The sequence below is a fragment of the Stenella coeruleoalba genome, assembly GCF_951394435.1.
Source record: "Stenella coeruleoalba genome assembly, chromosome: 8".
Classification (NCBI taxonomy): Eukaryota; Metazoa; Chordata; class Mammalia; order Artiodactyla; family Delphinidae; genus Stenella; species Stenella coeruleoalba.
The window spans coordinates 50,673,908-50,696,475 of NC_137154.1; the positions used below are offsets into that span (position 1 = coordinate 50,673,908).

Here is a 22,568-nt window from a genome sequence, read left to right on the forward strand (position 1 = left end):
GCTCCCTCCTGAATGGGAGCCCTTCTTGCCAAATAATATTTATCTCCAACTATACTGATAGAGGATAAATTTTCATTTCCTAAATGAGGCTTTATTCCGATTTCCTAAATAATAGTGCTGCGATGGCATTCCAGAAAGTCCTGAAACTTTCTACTGCTCCTGACAGTATTAAAGGCCATGAACTACTCCATGAACATAAGGCCTGCTTGGAGAAGTCAAAATGCTTCTGACCAGTCACCTTCACTCCAGGGATCCAGCTGTGCTTCTATGTACCTGAGATTCATCCTCTGACCACTACTTCTCCTTGGCGCTTTAATGGTTTTATAATAGTAATGTTAAAAGATGTTGCTACAAAAGCAAAGACCAAGACCAGCTAGTTTTCCCTTCAAAAATTGATGGGTGGGACTTCCCTGTTGGCACAGTGGATAAGACTCCACGCTTCCAATGCAGGGGGCTCAGGTTCGATCCCTGGTCAGGGAACTAGGTCCCACAAGCATGCTGCAACTAACAGTTCACATGCTGCAACTAAGGAGCCTGTGTACCACAACTAAGGAGCTGGAGAGCTGCAACAAAGACCCGGTGCAACCGAAAATAAATAAATAAATAAAATCGATGATTATAATGACTTTAAGGTCTCGTTCAAGGATTCATCTTACATGAAAAACATGATTTTTATTACACACGTGTGTGTGTACATATGTATATGTGTATATATTAATATATATATGCTACCTATTATCAGCTTTTAAGATCAATATCAAATAGCACACCTGGAATACCACTTAGCCTCATTCTCACTTGTTAAAGTTAATACTTGTTATTACACCTTCATCTACGGAATTACCCCTTGGATCACATTAGAATCATTTCATTTCATTTGGCTTTGCAATGTTTATCTTGCGAATAAAAAGCAGATTAATGGATTATGCAGAAAAAGTGACTGGCATCTAGGTTTTACCACCTTGTATGGTCAGTTAACTTTCAAAAGTGTGTCTGAGAGCAACACAAAGAGAGACAGAAAGAGACAAAGACCAGTCTTTGTCTTAATTTTTTTGAGGGTAGAGTGTTTAATCACTTTTTTTTTTAACTTCTCCCTCTGTGCCTTGTATGAATTGGAAATTTAGGAAAAATTATCTTCCTTTTTCTTTAAGAAACCACAGAATATAAGAAGTATCACTGATTTGAAAACATTAAAAGATTCTTTAAAAACTTGAAACTTAGAATCAAGAAAATAAGGTATGTGTCAATTGACTGATTTAATAAGAAAACTATTAAAATGACCTGACATGCATTTAAGGCAGATATTATAAAGTCATGTCTGAAAATGGAGTTCAGCAAACTCTATGCATGTTATTTGTGATAAAGAAATACAACGTTTAAGTTTAAATGCTTTCCTGAATGAAACTTAAAACCTACACATTGGCTACACTAGGTAAAACATCACCAAGTGCACACAAGTGAGGCCTGACCCTCAAACACAGGAATAGGGCACTACGTTCAGAAAAACACCTGTCTGTGGGCAGGTGTTTAAACTGTGACTAAGTAGCTCAGGGACAGAATATAATCTCTATTATATTCTGTGACATACTTACATCAGCATGAGAATCAGAATCAAAAGCCACCAGAATATCAGAAAAATGAATACTATGTGCCTTTTCAAAATAGCTTGAAAAGGAAAAACAATAGGGAAAGGTCTTGATAAATGACTGACCAAAAAAGAAAACTTTCTAAAGCTATAAATGGCTAAGAAAGTTGAAGCTTTTGTCTGTTCACATATCCCTTCCTTTCTTAGCCCCAAAGCTAATACCATCAATGTCCACTACCTCAAGTTTTTAACCAACAGTAAATATGTTACAGAATCTAGGAAGACCAATCAAAACCGAAGTCTACATTTCCAGTCAGCAAAAATAATTCAACATTTCTAACATATGAAAGTGGCCTTACACTAAAAAAAAAAAATTAAATTTAATGGAAAAATATAATACTTCATAGAAAACTGCATAAAAAGCTAAGATAATAAACAGTCAAATATTCATATTCTAATCTGTTTGGTTAAAATTTTTAAAAAGAGCTAATTTAAAGTCATTTTAGAATCTTTTCCCAAGGTCAAAGTTTTTTCAGCTTCATTAAAAAAACTCTATTGCAGCCAAAGCAATGTTGAGGGAAAAAAATGGAGCTGGAGTAATCAGACTCGCTGACTTCAGACTATACTACAAAGCTACAGTAATCAAGACAATATGGTACCGGCACAAAAACAGAAATATGGATCAATGGAACAGGATAGAAAGCCCAGAGATAAACTCACACACCTATGGTCAACTAATCTATGACAAAGGAGGCAATGATATAACAATAGAGAAAAGATAGTCTCTTCAATAAGTGGTGCTGGGAAAACTGGACAGCTACATGTAAAACAATGAAATTAGAACACTCCCTAACACCATACACAAAAATAAACTCAAAATGGATTAAAGACCTAAATATAAGACCAGACACTATAAAACGCTTAGAGGAAAACACAGGAAGAACACTCTTTGACAGAAATCACAGCAAGATCTCTTTTGACCCACCTCCTAGAGTAATGGAAATAAAAACAAAATAAACAAATGGGACCTAATGAAACTTAAAAGCTTTTGCACAGCAAAGGAAACTATAAACAAGACAAAAAGACAACCCTCAGAATGGGAGAAAATATTTGCAAACAAATCAACGGACAAAGGATTAATCTCCAAAATATATAAACAGCTCATGCAGCTCAATATTAAAACAACAAACAACCCAATCAAAAAATGGACAGAAGACCTAGATAGATATCTCTCCAAAGAAGACATACAGATGGCCAAGAGGCAAATGAAAAGCTGCTCAACATCACTAATTATTAGAGAAATGAAAATCAAAGCTACAATGAGGTATCACCTCCCACCAGTTAGAATGGGCATCATCAGAAAATCTACAAACAATAAGTGCTGGAGAGGGTGTGGAGAAAAAGGAACCCTCTAGCACTGTTGGTGGGAATGTAAATTGATACAACCACTGTGGAGAACAGTATGGAGGTTCCTTAAAAAACTAAAAATAGAACTACCATATGACCCAGCAATCCCACTACTGGACATATACCCTGAGAAAACCATAATTCAAAAAGAGACATGAACAACAATGTTCATTGCAGCACTATTTACAATAGCCAGGACACGGAAGCACCCCAAGTGTCCATCAACAGATGAATGGATAAAGAAGATGTGGCACATATATACAATGGAATATTACTCAGCCATAAAAAGAAATGAAATTGAGTTATTTGTACTGAGGTGGATGGACCTAGAGTCTGTCATATAGAGTGAAGTAAGTCAGAAAGAGATAAACAAATATCGTATATTAACTTATATATGTGGAATCTAGAAAAATGGTAAAGATGAACTGGTTTGAAAGGCAGTAACAGAGACACAGATGTAGAGAACAAACGTGTAGACACCAAGGGGGGAAAGTGATGGGTATGGTGGTGGTGGTGGGATGAATTGGGAGATTGGGATTGACATGTATACACTAATATGTGTAAAATAGATAACTAATAAGAACCTGCTGTATAAAAAATAAATAAATTAAATTAAATTAAAACAACAACCACAAAAAAAAAACTCTATTGCTAGCATTCTTACCAAGTACTCTCATGCCTCTCCCCAAGAGCAATGGAACCAGTGATTTCTGCTGTATATCACTTTCACTCCCCTGCTCATTTGAGTCCATTCCTGTGAAATCACATTCTCTGCCACCATACATCCTACTCCCCATAAGGCCTAAGATGCTAATTCTTCTATGAAGAAAGGTCCTCCACAAAGAAAGACCACTGCAACTGCTCCCTCCTTATACATTCAACAGCAATTTGGGGTGCTAGGTATAAAACAGGGAACAAAACAAAGAACCTGCTCTCAGGAATCTTATATTCCAGTGAGATCTGATGGCCTATACCTATTTGAACCATTTGCATTCATAGAACCACATAATTGGAAGGAAGGTATTCATGCACATATAGGGTTGCCTTGAGGATTAAATGAGATAATATGAATGTAAAGCCTGTATAGAATAAAAGCTTAATAAATAATGGCTATTTTACATGCTCTTAGATTGTAGTTACTTTTGTGGAGGTCTTAGTTCTACTTCTAATTTTAAGATCCCCAGCAGCAAGGATTCACAATGTACTCATCTCACTTCTTTGGTAAAGAGGCACTTACAATTGTATGCTATACAGAGCAAAGGAAATAAAAGTCCAGCCTTAAAAATGAATGAAATTCTGACATGTACTATAACATGGGCGAACCTAAAGACATTATGGTAAGTGAAGTAAAGCAAACACAAAAGGACAAACATTGTATGATTCCGCTTATATGAGGTACCTACAGTAGTCAAATTCGTTGAGACAGAAAGTAGAATTGTGGTTTCCAGGGGGCTACAGGAGAATGGGGAGTTATTGTTTAATAGGTACGGAGTTTCAGTTTGAGAAGATTGAAAAGTTCTGGAGGTGGATAGTGGTGATGGTTGCATAACATTGTGCATGTACTTAACATCACCAAACTATACATATAAAAGTGGTCAAAATAGTAAATTTTATGTTATGTATACTTTACCAGAATAATTAGAAAGTCAGTTTTCTCACTTTCCTTTCCCCAAAAGATCTCAGAACAAGGCAAGCATGTCCATTCTTACCACTTCTATTCAACACTATACTAAGAATCCTAGCCAATGCTATAAGGCAAGAAATAAAAAGATTTGTGGATTAGAAAGACAGAAGTAAACTATATTTGATTTGACATGATCATGATCACTGAAATCCGTAAAGAATCCACAAAAAAGCTACTAGAACTAATAAGTGAAATTAGGAACTGTAGGATACAATGTCATATGGCAGACTGCATTTGCAAAAAAAGCCACAGCAATATTTCTGGTGCCATATGTTCTTCCATAACTTTGCCTCCTCCCCCCCTTCCCCCCCCATTAAGAAGTATAATCTATCCCATCAATCCCTCTTGACACTGGATAGAACTTTGTAACTTTTTCAATGAATGGAATGCAGAAGACTCTATGTCCTCTGAGACAATTTCATAAAAGGCAATATTACCTGTGTCTGGTCAGCCTCCCTGCCTCACTCATATATTTGTCTCTGGAACCCAAACACAACACTGTGAGAAAGCCCAGGCAACACAGAGAAGCCGAGTGCAGCAGCTCCAGCCAATAGCCCCAGCAAGGTCCCAGCCAATAGGGAGCATCAATCACCAAACATATGAGAAAGTAAGCTCTCAGAAGAATTCAGCCCCTAGCCTTTGAGCTGCTCTAGCTGCTATGGAATGGTATAGAGACAAATTAACCCCTCTGAGCCCTACCCAAAGTACAGATTCAAGAGCAGAATAAATGCTGATGCTATTTTAAGACACTAAACTTTACAATAATCTGTTATGCAGAGTAACACAGCAACTGGACAGGTCAATATGTAAAAATCAACTGTATTTCTAAATATTAATAAAAAGAATTGAAAGATGAAATTAAAACATAAATTATAGTAACACTGACATATTTAGGAATACATTTAACAAAATATATGCAAGACTGCTGAGGAAGGCAGAATTATAGGATGATTCCAATGTCTTTTGCCCTTATAAAATCTTAGTGTGGACAGAACACATGACTATGAGACATCATTCCTACAATTATGTTATGTTACATAGTAAAAGGGAGATTATCTGGTGGACTTAATCTATTCACAAAAGCCCTTAAGAAGCAGAGAATTTTCTCTAGTTAGTAGCAAAAGAGAAAGCAGAGATTGAAAAAAACCGAAAAGGATTCTGTGCTAGTTTGGACATGAAGGGAGTCATGTGCAAAGGACCTGAGCATAACTTCTAAGAGCTGAGAAGTGACCCTCAGCCTACAGCCAGTAAGCAAAAAAAGGACTTAAGTCCTATAACCACAAGGAACAGGACTGTGCCAACAACCTGAATGATCCTCGAATTGGATTCTCCTCAAGAGGCTCCAGATGAGAACCCAGAGCAGGTGACACCTTGAATTTTGGTCTTGTGAGATCCTAAGCAGAGAACCCAGCTGAGCCCACCTGGACTTTTCACCTACAGAACTGTGAGATAATAAATGGGGTTAGTTTAAAGTCTCTAAGTCTGTGTCAATCTGTTATATAGTGATACAAATTGAATATACTGCAAAGGAGCAAGAGAGAAGTTTTGGGGGGTAGAAATATTCTAAATATTGATTGTGATTATGAAAATGATTACATGGGTATATATACTTGTCAAAACTCAACCAACTGGGGACTTCCCTGGTGGTCCAGTGGTTAAGAATCCACCTTCTAAGGAGATGTTGGTTCAATCACTGGTTGGGGAACTAAGGTCCCACATGCCATGGGGCAACTAAGCCCATGCGCCACAACTACTGAGTATGTGTGCCACAACTAGAGAGCCTGCGTGCCACAACTAGAGAGAAGCTCAAGCGCCGCAACAAGGAGCCCGTGTGCCACAGCACAAGATCCCCCATGCCGCAACAAAGATCCAACGTACTGCAGCTAAGACCCGACGCAGCCATAAATAAATAAACAAATATTTTTAAAAACCTCAACCAACTGTATACTTAAAATACATGCATTTTATTGTATGTTAATTATACCTTAATAAAGTTGACTTAAAAAAAGCTTCCCTTTTATCTGCTTTATGTATATGGATTCCATGTAGGAGTCTGTAGCAGTTGTTCAACTGCTAAAAATATTTTAAAATCACTGCTTTAGAAGTTTGGTAAAAATGGCCAAGAAGTATCCTAATATTTTGTGTCACAGGGAGCCAACCATAATATAAACAATATAGCAGGGGAAAGGATGCATCACCTCATATTCCATATACCCTTTAGGGGCTGCTCTAGAGAATTATAACCTTCTTGTTTCTGGCTCACTGCTCATATGGCTCATGTCCAATTTATCTCTGTATCACCATGCGTATCACCAAATATACACTCAAATATTTGCTGAGTTTAACATAACACACTAACAGTATTAAAAGGTATAATAAAAAGTGCTGTAACACAATCTGGCCCTCTTTGGTAAAGCTGCTAATACACACCACTCCTATGGATATTTCCTTAAGAAATTCTTGCATAAATACACCAAGAGACACATACAAGAATGTTGATAGCAGCATTGTTTATAAGAATAAAACCAAAACAACTAAACTTTCAGCTAAGAAAATGGATAAGTAATTTATGATACATAGACAATGAAATACTAAATAGCAAAATGGTAATTAATAAGGTTAAAAATCCATATTGATGAATTTCAAGAAATATAATGTTCAGTGGGAAAAAAGCAAGTTGCAGAATATTACAGGGTACAATACCATCTAAGACAATACAATATATTGTCAGAGTGGTGGTTACAATGTGGTGGATGAGAGGGATGTTTTGGGAGTAGTCATACAGGAGGCTTCCATTTTATTAGCAGAGTTTCATTTCTGAAGCTGAGTGGTGAGTTAATGGGTATTCATTTAATTTTTCTTTGAATGTATTTATATATTTAGAAATTTTCATATATAGTTTTTAAAGTTCTATACCAAGGGTCTGCAACTAAGGCCTGTGGGCCAAATCCAGCCTGATGCTTATTTTTATAAATAAAGTTTTATTGGAACACAGCCATTTATTTGTTTACATGTTGTCAATGACTATCCTACAACATCAGAGTTGAGTGGTTGTGACAGAGAAGCCTAAAATATTTACTATTAGGCCCTTTACAGAAAATGTTTGCCAACCTCTGTTTGATTTCAAGGTATACAGTGCAAATGAAGAAGCAATTAATTCTGAAATAATACGAATACAATCATGGTTATGGTTATTGGGGAAAATGATCATCAGTGTTATTGATAGCCAGATAAAGGAGGAAGGGAGGAAAACAAGCAAAAACTAAATAAGCTTTAGTCCACTGCTGTCCAACAGAACTTTCTGTGATGATGGTAATATTCTATATCTGCACTGTTCAATATGGTAGCCACTACCTACGTCACTTTTGAGCACTTGAAATGTGGCTATTGTGACTGAAGAACAGAATTAAAAATTTTACTTATACTTAATTATTTTAAATAGTCACATGTACCTAAGGACTATTGTATTTGACAGTGCACCTGTTGTCAGCAGTTGTCACCTGAAACCTAGAAGGGGGTACTTATTCAAGGGAACAATGGGAAACAGAGTTGCCTCTAGTTTAGAAAGTTTCAGCCACTGAAGGAAAGGCAAACATATGGATAATTATAAGGGCAAGGTTACATACAGATCTGAGAATCATACAATATTAATAAAAATAGAGCCAAATAATTACTCTCTGAAAGAAAGAGTATGTAAAGTAAGAGAAGCAGAGAGCCAATCTTGAGATTTGGGGACTTCCATGTTAATTTGTTAAGTTAACAAACATTACTAGGTGGGTCAGAAGCACAACAGCTAGGGAGATGGCAGGGAAACCAGAAGAGTTATGACTTAAAATCAAGAAGATGAGAGTTAAAAACGCTACACGAGAATGAAGAAGACTTTCGGAATAATTAGTGCTTTAGCCAGAAAAGCCTTAAAAATAAAAGACTTGGATATCAATAATGACTTTCTCTTCATTTAACCAAGACAAATGTCTGTAAAAGATATGCCATATTATCATATTTTCTATATTTGTCACATATAAAGATGTTCACCTTTTATTACTTTGCCCAATTATCAAGTAGTCCAGATATGTTTAGCTTCCACTAAACATTTGTCTAGAGATAGGGTCCTAGTGTTAAGCTTTTCAAAAAGTCTTTCATTAGATTGACATTTGTTCCCTTTTCTAGTATGATGCATTATACTTCATCCTTCCTCATCCAAACCACTAAGAAAATATTCCACAAGCTTCTAAAAGTAAAAATATCAGTTTATATATTGCACAAGAATACACTACAAAAAAGGAACAAACTACCTTACCTCCCAACAGTCAGCTGAACTGCTTTCTATAGATTTGATGAAATCAGTTATCTGGTTTCCATGGCTTAGCAATAGTTTTTTGTTTTTTGTCATTGTTGTTTTAGTTTCGAGTTTGAAAAAAACTTGCCTGATAATATACAGACACAGAGTAATATATTTAGTATCCACGCTAATCAGTACTGGCATAAGGAATACAAAATATTCCTGGGAGAACCTGTCTAAATACTTTATTTAGAAACTGACATGATCTTACTCTTTAGAATAATTAGAACAGGGGACAATCTGCCATTTTCAATTGTTAATTTTATTCTACAGTTCTCTCAGAATTTATGATATTTATAGTATGCTACCACTTATTATACTAAATTTTACCAACAAGAAGATTGGAATGGTAGGTAGAAAAGAACACAGCATGAAATCTAGGAAAGAATACAGGGTATGAAGTTACAGAGACCTTGATTTAAGTCCTGGCTATTATATACATTAACTGAACCTCACTGAGCCTCCGCCATCTGACCTGTAAAACAGGGATAATGATATTTACCTTGAAAGATGGTATGAAAACTAAATGAAATAATGTATTCTGGGTACCTAGACAGAGAACCCAACAATGTTAGACACCCAAACAGTTGTTCCACTCTCACTCCCAAGCATTTGAGGTCTCTTCCACGCTCTCCCCCTCCTCGAAAACAAGATTTATTTAAAACAGAATAATAGAATTTCTGTTACTTAATAGGACAATATATAACGTGTATAAACAAGTTTCAAAATTAACAAAAACACTCTTCATTATCTCATTTGCTCCTCACAGAAGCCAAAGGAGATAAGATAGTGCAGGATTATCCCACATTTAACAAGGAAAAAGGAAATAAGTCCAATAAGCTGGTATTATTTAAAGAGCTAATGGCACCAGCTCTGAAGGCAGAGAGACCTGCCAGAGTTGAATACAGGCTTTGTCATAGTTTCCTCATATGTAAAATGGGAATGATTCATCCTGCAAGGACTAAAATGAGATTGATTCTTCATTCACTCATTCATTCATTCATTCTTCAATATGTATTAATTTACAAACATTTAGCACATATTAGGAATCAAACACTGTACTAGGTAGCAAGGATGGAGTCTCAAGGGATACAGACACAATCGTTGCCTTCATGGAATGTATAGTTAAGTGGGAGATAAGGCATTTATCACATAATCACACAGATACAGGTAAAACTACAACCATGTTAAGTACTTCAAAGATGAGATAAACCATTTTATGAGACCATCATATTGGGTGGGAGTGTAACTGGGTTAAAGAGATCATGGAAGTCTTCCTCAGCAAACAACACAAGAAAAGAGATCTGAAGAAATGATGAAGGGAGCAAAGAAGGAGTTTTGACCAACTCAAGAGGAGAAATACAAGGATACTGACATTACAGTTTCCCCTACAAATGGTCCACGAGAACACCCTACAGTGAAGCTCAAAGTTGACAAGTCCTACCCACAGGCTAAAAGAGAGACTATGCACCGAAAAGAAAACTTTAAAATAAATTCTGTTATTGAGACCACCAGAATTAAAAAGAGAAGATAAAGCACAAAAATCTGTTATAAAAAAAGAACATTCAGGGAACAAAAGGATATTAAAACCATGTTTAAAAAATTAAAAACTTAATAAAAGAGTTGAACTATAAAGCTGAAGAGGTCTCCCAGACAGTAGAGCATAATGACAAAGAACAATAATAGAAAAAAGAAATTTGAAGGACTAGGCCAGGAGTCCTTAATAATTAGAATTCCAGAATAATTAAGTCCAACATCTTAATAATTAGAATTCTAGAAAGAGAAAAAAGGGAAGAATTAATTTAAGAATCAAAGGACATATTGATAATATTTCATAAGCTTTTAAAAAGAAAAAACACTAGATCAGATATGATGAATGAAGAATCAGATGGTCTGGAGTTCTCAGTACCAACACAGGAAACAAGAAAACATGAAGAATTGTCTTCAACATTTGAATAAAAATTGTTTTTAACCTTTAATTCTATACCCAAGTATGAGCACAGAAAAATGACATCTTTATAACACAGTATCTCAAAAAACTTACCTCCCATGCCCAGTTTCTCAAGAAAATACTGGAGGATATTCCACCAAAGAACAAAGTAAACCAAGAAAAAAGATGTGATACAGACAGCTGGAGATCCAACATAGGAGAGAGACAAAGGAAGGTCCCAGAATAACTGCATTACATGGGACACAGAGGGCAATTAATCCAGATTAGAGGAGTAACACAAGACATACTGAGGGCTGTCATCACTAAGATCCTATCAACTGTTAATGTAAGAATAGAATGTCCAAGAAATATAAGGAAAAAAATAATCAATTGTTTAATAAATCCCTGAGAAGGCAGGAGGGAATGAGATATGATCCAAAGCTGAAGTGAAACAGTCATCTTTAGATAGTTATTGAGACTCTTTGGAAGAGTCTTAAACACAGATGAAGCCTGTAATGGGACAATAATGGAGTTCCCTTTTAATGGTTTCTATTTTCTCTGTAAATTAGGAAGAAAGACCACTTGCTAAGTGTGAAAGAAAAGGGGTAAGTCAGATTTGAGGAGAAGGGAAAAAGGTGAAAAAATTGTTGAAAATAGTAGAGAAAGTCAACCAGGGAAATACAGTAGGATATCTGAGCAGTGTTGAGGGTCCATTTGATACTGGTTCTACATTAATTTATAATCATGAATCTGTTCTGTTGAAAAGTTTTCTTCAACAGTGCTTGGCTACTTAGATGCAGATATAGAGAGAGTGGTTCATCCAGAGCTGGGATTTCATTTCATTTCATTTCATTTCATTTCATTTCATTTATAGGCTAGTGTGTTATTTAAATAATGAACCATATACTCTAACCAGGATAAAGAAGAAAATGAGATAGGATAATATGCCCAAAGTGATCAGGATAATGCCAGGATAATACCAAGCAATCAAAAAAAAAATATAGCTGCTATTACTACTAACCATGGTCCTCTGGCAGTAAGTGATTTCATTATTCTAATTTGTAATCATTTCTATGTATCTCTCTCTTTGACTAGACTGAGCTCTTTGAGGATAAGAAGAGTGTCTTGTTCATTTTTGCTTCTTCCCAAAGCCTAGCATAGCTACTACACTCTAAGTGACTATTAAATGTGTATGATGAAATCAATGACTCAAATCTCCTGTTTCCAAGCTATTCATATAAATATTTAAAAAAAAGATATACTTAAGGCATTATAACTTTAACAAAAATCCAGAAAATAGACCTTACCAAGACAGCTGCTAAAGGACCACTGTCATTTCAATGATAGAAACTTACTAAGTAGCTAACAGCATTAATGGGAGTTTTCCAATACTGCAGTCTATGAATAAGCATGCGGAAGAAAATGAATGAACACATACAACATGAAAATTGAGAATATATTTTCCTATTTTTAAGTGATAGGAGGGATTCCTGCCTCTATTTTTTTTTTTTTAATCATTTCAGTACCCTCTAATGTTTCATGAAACGAGTAATCTGAAGCATAACCTACCCAATGACGATCAAATGCCTAGGTGCATAAGGACTTCAAAGTAAGTTCAAACATACATAATCTGATTGCTGGCTAGGCCCATTAACCTCCTCTTTGATCCTGGCAGGGGGTAGGTCCCCCAAATAATTCTGTACCTTTCCTGGTGTATAAAAGACCATAGGGTTTTAGGAAAGAGATCTTTTTTGGCTGTGGATTCAATTTAAAAAACATAAAGATGGGGCTTCCCTGGTGGTGCAGTGGTTGAGAGTCTGCCTGCCGATGCAGGGGACACGGGTTTGTGCCCCGGTTCGGGAGGATCCCACATGCCGCGGAGCAGCTAGGCCCGTGAGCCATGGCTGCTAAGCCTGTGCTCCGCAACGGGAGAGGCCACAACGGTGAGAGGCCCGCGTACCGAAAAAATAAAAAAATAAAAAATAATAAAAAATAAAGATTTTATTTTTGCTGATGCTTAAACTAATACAGTGTTCATTTAAAAATATGCAAAGGGGAAAGTATATAGTTAACAGCTTTGTTGTAATAAGCAGATGGTATATGGGGAATTACAAACTTAAATGTGAGCTGTATTAAAAATCTTTTTTAATAAAGGAGTTGTTTGAAACTGAGTATATATATTTCCCTAGAGAAACCAGGTTATACTGGGAGGCCAAGTCTCCAGTTGGTCCTTGTAAGTCTGAAGCACTGTGTAACACCTAATAAGATACTAAAATGTCTAAACCTTTAGGTCCAACATTTTATGGGAAAATGTATGCAGAGTTCTCATCTGGGATGTCAAAACAATCCCTTGTCTCTCTTACCACCTGTATCCTAACCAGCAGAAGTCAGAACAGGATAGAAGCCAGGAAAGGGGATTTCAGACAATAAACAAAAAGGAAATAAAAAATTTTGCAATACAATACTTTTTAGTTCAGTTTTACTCTCTCCATCCCTCCATTTTTTCCTTAAAGTTTCCAGTAAATGTCCTGTCTCTACTTTCAAGGAAAGAACTCGTAGTTTCTGGACAGAGTTTATCTCTTTTCCAGAGGCACTGCAGAAAAAAAAGAGCGCCCATTCCTGCTGCACCCCGTTCTCAACACCTCTGATTCGTAAAGCAAGCAATTCAATGAAAGCAATGTGGTTGGACAGTCATTAAGAACAATACATTTGAGAGGGATGGGTTGAAAATAAAGATAGAATAATCAAAAGTTTGGGTCCTTGAGACAACAGGAGAGAATGAGATACAATTCAAAGCAGAACTTGTCTATCAGCAGTGAGGGCAAACCTGGCAGCATGTTAAAAAAGTTTTCTGCTCCTCCACCCTTTGTCCTTTACTTGAGTTAAAGTTAAAGATACATATAGGTGTATAAACAGAGAAAGACCAAGATCGAATTTTGTCATACAAGAAACTGTAACCCTACATTTCAGGGTAGAGACATTTTCATATAACTACGAGTTACATTTTCTCTTGTTTTACCCACAGGCACCTCATAAAATATTAATGCACAAGTTTACCTATCAATTAAGCATAAAATGATAAAATTTTAAAAAGCTAAGCTTTTAAAAAATAATCATATATTAATAACCACTATACAGTAAATATCTGCTGCTGCTAGGGAATAATACAATCTTTTACTATGATTTGGCTTTAAACATTTTCTTAAACTAAAATTAATTCAGATTACGTGAAACAGAGGTCACCTAAACAATACCAAGTATATTCCAACAAAATGCGAGGTAGCTTGGCTGCTATTGTATAGACTCAATCCCATACACCCAACAGTCACTCATGAGTTGTTTTGTCTTTAATGATACAATATTACCACAGATATTAAGGCTGTATTACCTTCATAATGTTAACTAAATCTGTTTGATAGTAGCGATCCTGGTGTGCATTTGCTGCCGCTAATGTAAGAAGATAATCATTCCTTGCATGGGTAGCTTTGGAATTACACTCCGATCGCCGGGCTTTTAACTAAAACATAGTAAGAGAAAAGAAAAAGTCAGTGCAAACTGATACTGTACTGAAAAACATATGAGGATACCACTCTTAGTTGGCTCCCCAACAAGAGTAAAGATGACCACGTAGAGAAACATTTATATGCATATAAAAATTCTTCAACACTATTGAAGAATTAAATAAACAGTGACTAGAACTGTTTGACACAGTAAGAGTGCTTTCAAATATTTGTTATTTACACTTTAAGAATTTCCAAAGCTTTTGAGAGAACTTCATAATGTTTTGCTCATTTTATTATGATGGGAAGACAAAGGTTCTCAAATTAAGTAAGTCCCTTATCTTCAAAGACTTGGGTAAATCTGCTGGAGTTAGAAAACAGTTTGAAAAAAAATCAGCACCCCCTAATGTGCCAAAAGAAATGCATGCTAGCTGGGAGCCAGGCAGACAAAGGTAGGTCACTAAGCTTATTTATCAGGTATTCTACAGCTTGAGGATCCCACAGGAAAAATTCACTTGCATCTGGCCCGAAATATCTGCTCAGAGGTATAAATCTGAGTGAAATGGATTTTATTGAGCTTTCTAAAGCCCATGGACTTGTTAAAGTCTCTTGGACTAAGTGTTGAAGACAACAGGCTACCTAAGCAGGTTAGGTATAGAAACTTATCTCTAAAGCAATCTTGAGAAGCAGGGAGTATCCAAAGTGCTGACACTTAGTTGAAAAACCCTCATGAACTGGGAAAAAAAGTTCTTCCCTAATGACTTTAAAATGCTTCTCTAAATGGAAATCAGATGGAAATAATTGAACTGCACCCTCAAAAGGCCCAATTCTTTTTTTTTTAAGCTAAGGTTTCTCAATTGTGAAATACAGTTTTCAAAAACTCACCTTTACACTTGCCTTCTGTAAACTGATTCTTGATTGAAAAAGACTAAGTTTAGATCTATAATAAAAATAGAAAAGTATGTTAATAAAATTATCAAATTACATCATAATAAAATGATTAAGTATTATAATTACTAAATTTTTAAAAAAGTGACCTTTCCCCGTGACACTATTCTAAAAGAGAACTAAATAAATGGAAAACCAAAAGCAATGATTATTTTCTTTTATTTTACTACAGGAAGAATTTAATATCATGGTGAAACAGAAAATAGTGGGATTAATAAAATTAAAATATCCTGAATGACAAAAATACAATTTGACGAATCCAGTATGTTGGTATCTCCTAATAAACAAGAGTCAACAAACTATAGATTATTCCCAGTATCATACAATTGCACATACTTTAATTTCCGCAAGGAAGCTTAAAAGAAGCCCATGGATAACCAACCTATGGAGACAAAGATTAGCAGGCTTTCAGGGCCATGTGCCAGGAATGTGCCATGAATGTGCCAATGCCAGGAATGCAATCTACTGTATGATACTGACCAGGCTCTACAAAGACCTTAATTCCATCACATCTCCCATTAAAAGTTCTTCTTGTTTGGGTGCCTGCCTATGTGCTCCCTCCACTCTTAACATATCTATAGTATTCAGAACACAGAGATAAAGCCCTTGGACCTTCTGCCCTAATATGATTTTGTTCTATTTAAGCTTCTCTTTTCTGGTGTCCTTATTTCCCTCAATCCCTCTCAGCTCGGGAGGGGAACCATAATCTAACAATCAGTAATTAAAATATCTTGGCTTTATGCAAACAACTAGAGAGAACCATAAGGAGAAAAATGCTAAGGAACAACCAACATTCCCCACAACCAGTAATTTCTGAAGCTGCAATGTTTGTCTTGACTGCAGTGTCATGGTGATTGCCATGGGAAAAGTCAATGAATGTGCTGGAAGCTATGCCATAATATGAAATAAAGTTGCAGACCGTTTGGTATTGGAAGACAGAGCAAGCCAGTCTCTGCAGAGCAAATGTGAGGACAGAAAAAGCAGCCCTCAACTTTCTAGCAAGAGAGAAACATTCAAGGACGTACGTACAAACATGCATTCCAACTACTCCACTACTAAAAAAAAAGCTGGGTCTAAGAGACTCCTGCTATTTTTCTACCTTGCCATATTCATATTTGATGGGGGTCCTATTCATTTTGATCTAGAAAAGCAAAGGCCACAGACTTTAAAATCTGAGAGCGCTTGTTCAGGGTTAAGAAAGACTCTGTTTGGGGTATACTCATTTCGACTTTTTTTGTAGCCATTATCTAAATAGTCTGAGTTGCATCTGGATTTTCCAATATAAGGATTCAAATCTCTGGCTTCTGCTTCATTTTCTAATCCTCATACAATCCTTTTGTGGTAATAAAGAAGGTACTAGTAATAGGTAAAATAATACAGTTCCTGCCCTCAAAGATTATTATCTAGAGCAAACAAAATACATACAATGAAACATACTACATACTCCTCTTCCTCACCTACCTTCCATATGTTAATGTTCCTTAGGTTTCCAAACTCAACTTCTCATCTCATTTTATATATGATTTTTTTCATCTCTTTAACTATCATCTGATATGCAACTGACCCCCAAAGCAAGATCTTCAGGCCCAAATTCTCATCTGAGAGTCAGATATATAACCCTCTACCAAATCCCCACGGTCCCACATATTTATCAGAACATACATATTCAAAGTGGAACTCAGCCATCCCTTCAAACTGTATCCTTCCTTCTATGCTCTCTCCTAATGTACACATCTCTATCTGTCAAATCACCTATCAAAACTATTGGGTTAGGGCTTCCCTGGTGGCGCAGTGGTTGAGAGTCTGCCTGCCGATGCAGGGGACACGGGTTCGTGCCCCCGTCCAGGAGGATCCCACGTGCTGCGGAGCGGCTGGGCCCGTGAGCCATGGCCGCTGGGCCTGCACATCCGGAGCCTGTGCTCCGCAACCGGAGAGGCCACAACAGTGAGAGGCCCGCGTACCACACAAAAAAATAAAAATAAAAAAACTATTGGGTTGGCCAAAATGTTCGGTTGGGTTTTTCCGTAACGTCTTACGGAAAAACCCAAAGGAACTTTTTGGTCAACCCAATATATACAGCCCAGTTTTCATTCCCCTTCCTGATCTTCCTTCTCATCTCGACTTAGCTACAAACTTTTTTTTGTGGTTGTGGTTGCAGACGCGCATGGCTCAGGAGCCCAGCCGCTCCGCAGCATGTGGGATCTTTCCGGACCGGGGCACGAACCCGTGTCCCCTGCATCGGCAGGCGGACTCTCAACCACTACGCCACCAGGGAAGCCCTCATCTCTACTTAGAAAAACCATTCTTCAGAACTGTGTCCAAACATCACTTTTTTCTATAAAGGTTTCCTTTTTCATTAGGCAAAATTAACCTATTTTCTATGCTTACATAAAAGTGTTTTCACACAACTACTAAAATAAATTAATTACTAGGTGAGTGACTTTAGGTACTTAACTTCTTTAAGTTTACCGTGAATAAACAAATCATAAATCTACTTTAAAACACGTTTGTTTTTAATTCTAGGCTTTAAACTTCTTGAGGGCAAAACTTATCTACCTCATCTCTGTATCCATAGTACCCGATATAGAGTAATCATTCAATAAACACTTAGTGAGTGAATTAAGATAAAGAGGCATTTCTCTCTCTGTTGTAGAATTAATTTTCCAGAAAAGTTACACATTGAATTAAATGTCTAATTTGCTGTATCCCCTTTGAATCTGGGCTATATTTGAAGGCAGTTTCTTGTTATCAGCACCTGTGAATTAGACCCTGTCAAATCCACACTTCTCAGGAACAGCCCCACAATTGTCCTCATTTTCACCCTGTGGACCTTGGCTAAAGTAGGTACTTATATATGCTCTACAAATCTGTCAATTCTCTGTTCTAGAATCCCTGAGCATTTTAAAAAACAAGTTCTTAAGAACCACCATGAAAGGGTATTCCTAACGGAAAGCACCTAATCTAAAAACTTCAGGTCTAACTGGGAAGATGGGTTCACTGACTCTATGAAAGTACAGGAAATATTTGTAAGCTTATAAAAATAAAATAATAAAGATAAACTAAGTTAGGGAAATATTAAATATGTTTTCCAGTAACATTAAACACTTTATGAGTATTCATTTGGGACATCCCTTGGGACAAAATAAACTTTCCAGGAGCCCCTAAATTTTCACAAGATGCCTATGAGATTGCTTAATTTCCTGCAGATAAAAAAGTATATTAGAAAGACAACCCTGACTCCTTCCTAGTCTGTACAAGTGTTCATAACCTTTCTGATTTCATGACTAGGCGTTCAAACTCCTACATTTTCCATCAGTGAGCTCACCGAACGGGAGTCTCACCTTTCCTCAGAGACATCTTCAGAATCCCATTCTATAACACAGGTTTATTTTTTCTTAAAAAATTTTCATCTTTCCTCAAGTTGTCATTGCAAAAATCTCTACTGCTAGCTTTGCATTTCTTTGTTATAAACTGCCAGTTCCTTCTTTTCCTAATTATTCTCAAAATAAAGGACTTTTAATTTACATATATTGAAAGTAAAATTCACACACAGTTCCTAAAGCATACATTAAAAATTATATACGTTAGAACTTCATATAAGAGAAATTCTGGGGCAAGGTTTCTATACTGAGGTCAGTGGTCTTACTCACTTGATGCGTCCATAGTCCTTCAAAGGCATACTGAGGATCAAGGATTTTCGACTACAACTGATTTACTCTGGCATGAGAAAATTGAGGCTCTAAAACCCTGATATTTAGACACCATAGCAACTTTAACCAGACTTCTGCTAAGCTTCCAATACCATGATCATCTGTCTTCTTTCCTTTTCAAAATTCAATTTAATGTGAAAACTGACTGATCAAATATTCCCATTTTGCTTACATTAATTTAAATAAAAATCAACTAATATAAAAGAAAATTTTATCTCAAGTATGTAACATTTATAGGTCCAATGAAACCAATATAACCTAAGAATGACTCTATGCCCTGTATTAACAGAAAACAAAGTACTGGCAAAAATAACATTTATTTGTATAATCACTTTTTCAGAAATGCTAAGACACATACTTTGCCTCGATGTCAGCTTTCTCTCGTACTGCATGAGCCATCTGTTCAGTCTCAAAGTACTTCTTTTTGCCTTTAGCTAAATCTTTCACTGTCTCTTGCAATTCAGTTTGGATCTTTGTCAACTGGTCCACACACTGTAAAATACAAAGTGCAATTATTATGATTTTAGTCTTCAGGCTTACAGAAAATGAGTTTGCCCTAAGAACTATGCACTATGCCCTCAGGATGGAAACCCAGGAGAAGAATCAGCACTTTTAGTACCCTTCAAATTGCAAACTGAAATACAGTGAACAGCTGGTACTCCCATCTCAAGTAATGTATCGAATAGTGTCACAGTTTGCTTAACAACTCTGCTTTGAGAAATAACCTCTGAGTGCTGCTGATAACTGACATTATTAAGCTAAGGCATAAGAAGAGCAACAGTGAAAATGCTCTTAGTGTTGGAGCATAGCAATAAAGGCAAAAGATTAAAGCAATTCTGTAATCTTCATAATATTAATAAAGTTTCTCTATATGTTTGGGGAACTGATGGTACAAAGGGTACTGAAGGATTCACTTCTGGGAAAGGAGGATTGAGATCTGAGAAGTCTGGCCACAGAGCAACTAAGCCCATGAGCCATAGCTACTGAGCCTGCGCTCTAGAGCCCGTGAGCCACAACTACTGAAGCCCATGTGCCTAGAGCCTGTGGTCCGCAACAAATGAAACGACCCCAGTGAGAAGCCAGCGCACTGCAACGAAGAGTAGCCCCCACTCCACACAACTAGAGAAAGCCTGAGCGTAGAAACGAAGACCCAATACAGCCGAAAATATAAATAAATAAGAAATCTGAGAAGTCTGACAGGATAAGCCCAAGATGAAGGAGAGAAGCAAGAAACCTGGGTACCACATAACAATTATTACTCAAAACTATCCCCAACTCAACTCTTTGGATACACATACAGATTCTAGGAGAAGAGACAGACATAATAACTTAAAGAAATACTTAACAAATAAACTCTTATAACACAATGGGGCCAAAGTAACACTGCTTTGGGACCCTTCTGGATATCCAAAGGGGGAATTATTTTCCCCAGTTTGAAACAAACCACTGAGAAGTTTCACCAGTCTGAGGCCAGTTCAGGGCAGCCCCCATTGAAAAACTTCTGAGCCTGGAATAGCATCGTCAGTGCATGATTCAGACTGAAAAAACACAGCAAAGCAGGAAGAGACATTGGTAAGTAAGGGACTATTTTGCCACGGTGAGCAGTGTGGAATAGAACAAGGATATCAGAAAAGCAAGGATAAAGCACAAATAAACTTAGACATGTGACATATAGGCTAGAGTTTCACTACTTTACAGGACGTGAGAGATCTGGAAGGTTCCCTATGGGTACATTTACTGAGCACTTAATAAGTGTCAGGCTGTGAATAAAGGGTAAAACAAGACAAAACAAAAAAACACCTCTTTCCCCGCTGCATGAAAACTGGACCCTTAACTTCCAAGGCCTGTGTTTCAACAGAAACCTGACTAAGACACAACGTCAACTGGGTTATTCAGCAACACTATGTATAAATATGAATTCACCTGATGGGTAAATTGCATCAACTTGGGAGAAACTACAAATGAACTATAAATATTTGATGGAGAAGTCTTGGCTTTGGGCTTCTGTGAGTATGGTGATTCCTGTATCTGGACATGTCCCTTGCAGGGACCTTGGAAGCTCTGTCTATAGAGCTGTAATAAAAGGTTTTCCTCTCCTTTAGAGTCTGCGGCTACCCCTGCACATGTGAGTCTCATTTCCTTGTCCCAGACCTGTCGCCTGGGGACCAAACAGAATAACTCTGATTAGCTATGTAGACTGAAGCATACTGGTGGGAGAACTAATTCTACTAATGCAGGATGCCGCCCTGCTGCTTAACTGTGTTCCCTGTCCTAATGTCCTTCTAAGTAAACCTCATGCCAGGTGTGGCCTACGATACTCATGAGTCTGAATGTTTAGTTGCATTTAAGAAGACTCCCTATGTGCACTGCACAAGCACAATACACTATGTCCAGCACTTTATAGGTATTACAACACATTTAGTCCTCAAAACAACTCTGTGATAAAAGTATTCATATTAGTCCAATTTTAAGATGAAGAAACAGACTTAAAGAGGTTAAACAACTTACCCAAAGTCATACAGTGAATTTACCATGTAATCCATTATAGTATGCACCCTAGTTTTGTGATAACCATGTTTTTAAGGTTTCACACAGAGTTACTTTATCTTAAAATAGTAAGCTTTAAAAGAATTGACATATAACTCACAAACCCCAGTGGTTTTTAGGATATTCACGAGGTTGTACAACCATTACCTCTGTCTCATTCCAGAACATTTTCATCACCCTAAAAAGAAACCCCATACCCATTAGCAGTCACTCCCATTTCCACCTACCCCCTAGCCCCTGGCAACCACTACTCTACTTTCTGTATTCATAAAGTTCCTATTCCAGACATTCTGTTTAAATGGAATCATATAATACATAGCCTTATACATCTTTTATCACTTTCCATAATGTTTTCAGGGTTCATCTATGTTGTATCATGTACTAATTCTTCATGCCTTTTTATGGCTGAATAATGTTTCATTATATAGACATACTAAAATAGTAAGCTTTTATCTTGCAACAAATCTTTAATTTTTAATAGTCCTTATCATGAACAAATCTCTTATTTACTAAATAATACCGTGACAACCTGACACTCCCATAGAGAAGTGCTAAACATCCCAATAATGCCATGTTTGCATGTGTGAAGAGCTGAAAGAATGCTCCATGGCTACAATTAGATATTAACTAGGAACTGGGGCATGGTCTGAAAAAACACAACTGTGTTTAATGGGCAAATGGGATGGATTATTTAAAAGAGGAGTCAGGTATAAGGTATCTACATCCAAAATGTTCATCCAAAACAATGAAACTTGGCCTCAGAAAACTAATCAATGAAGGGAAGCCCAAGAGTCCCAGGGTGATATTAAGCAATATTAAGAAAGGGTCTGCTAATTTGAATATTTTGAGAGGAAACGAAACACAGTAGGTCAAAGGTTTTCCTGAGGACTGCAAACCATGTGGACAGGATCTCAG

At 36.7% G+C, this 22,568-nt stretch overlaps 1 protein-coding gene across 4 annotated transcripts in view; it reads right to left on the minus strand.

Moving 5' to 3' along the window:
* The window catches only part of FCHSD2 (FCH and double SH3 domains 2), a 292,250-nt gene that overhangs the window by 128,739 nt on the left and 140,943 nt on the right, over positions 1 to 22,568 (minus strand). For all 4 annotated transcript variants that reach the window (XM_079928905.1, XM_079928902.1, XM_079928903.1 and 1 more), the window contains 3 exons: positions 19,465 to 19,598; positions 15,334 to 15,388; positions 14,337 to 14,465 (listed from right to left, as the gene is read on the minus strand). In XM_079928905.1, coding sequence (XP_079785031.1) covers positions 14,337 to 14,465; positions 15,334 to 15,388; positions 19,465 to 19,598 — 318 coding nt within the window. The remainder of the gene's footprint in view (positions 1 to 14,336; positions 14,466 to 15,333; positions 15,389 to 19,464; positions 19,599 to 22,568) is intronic.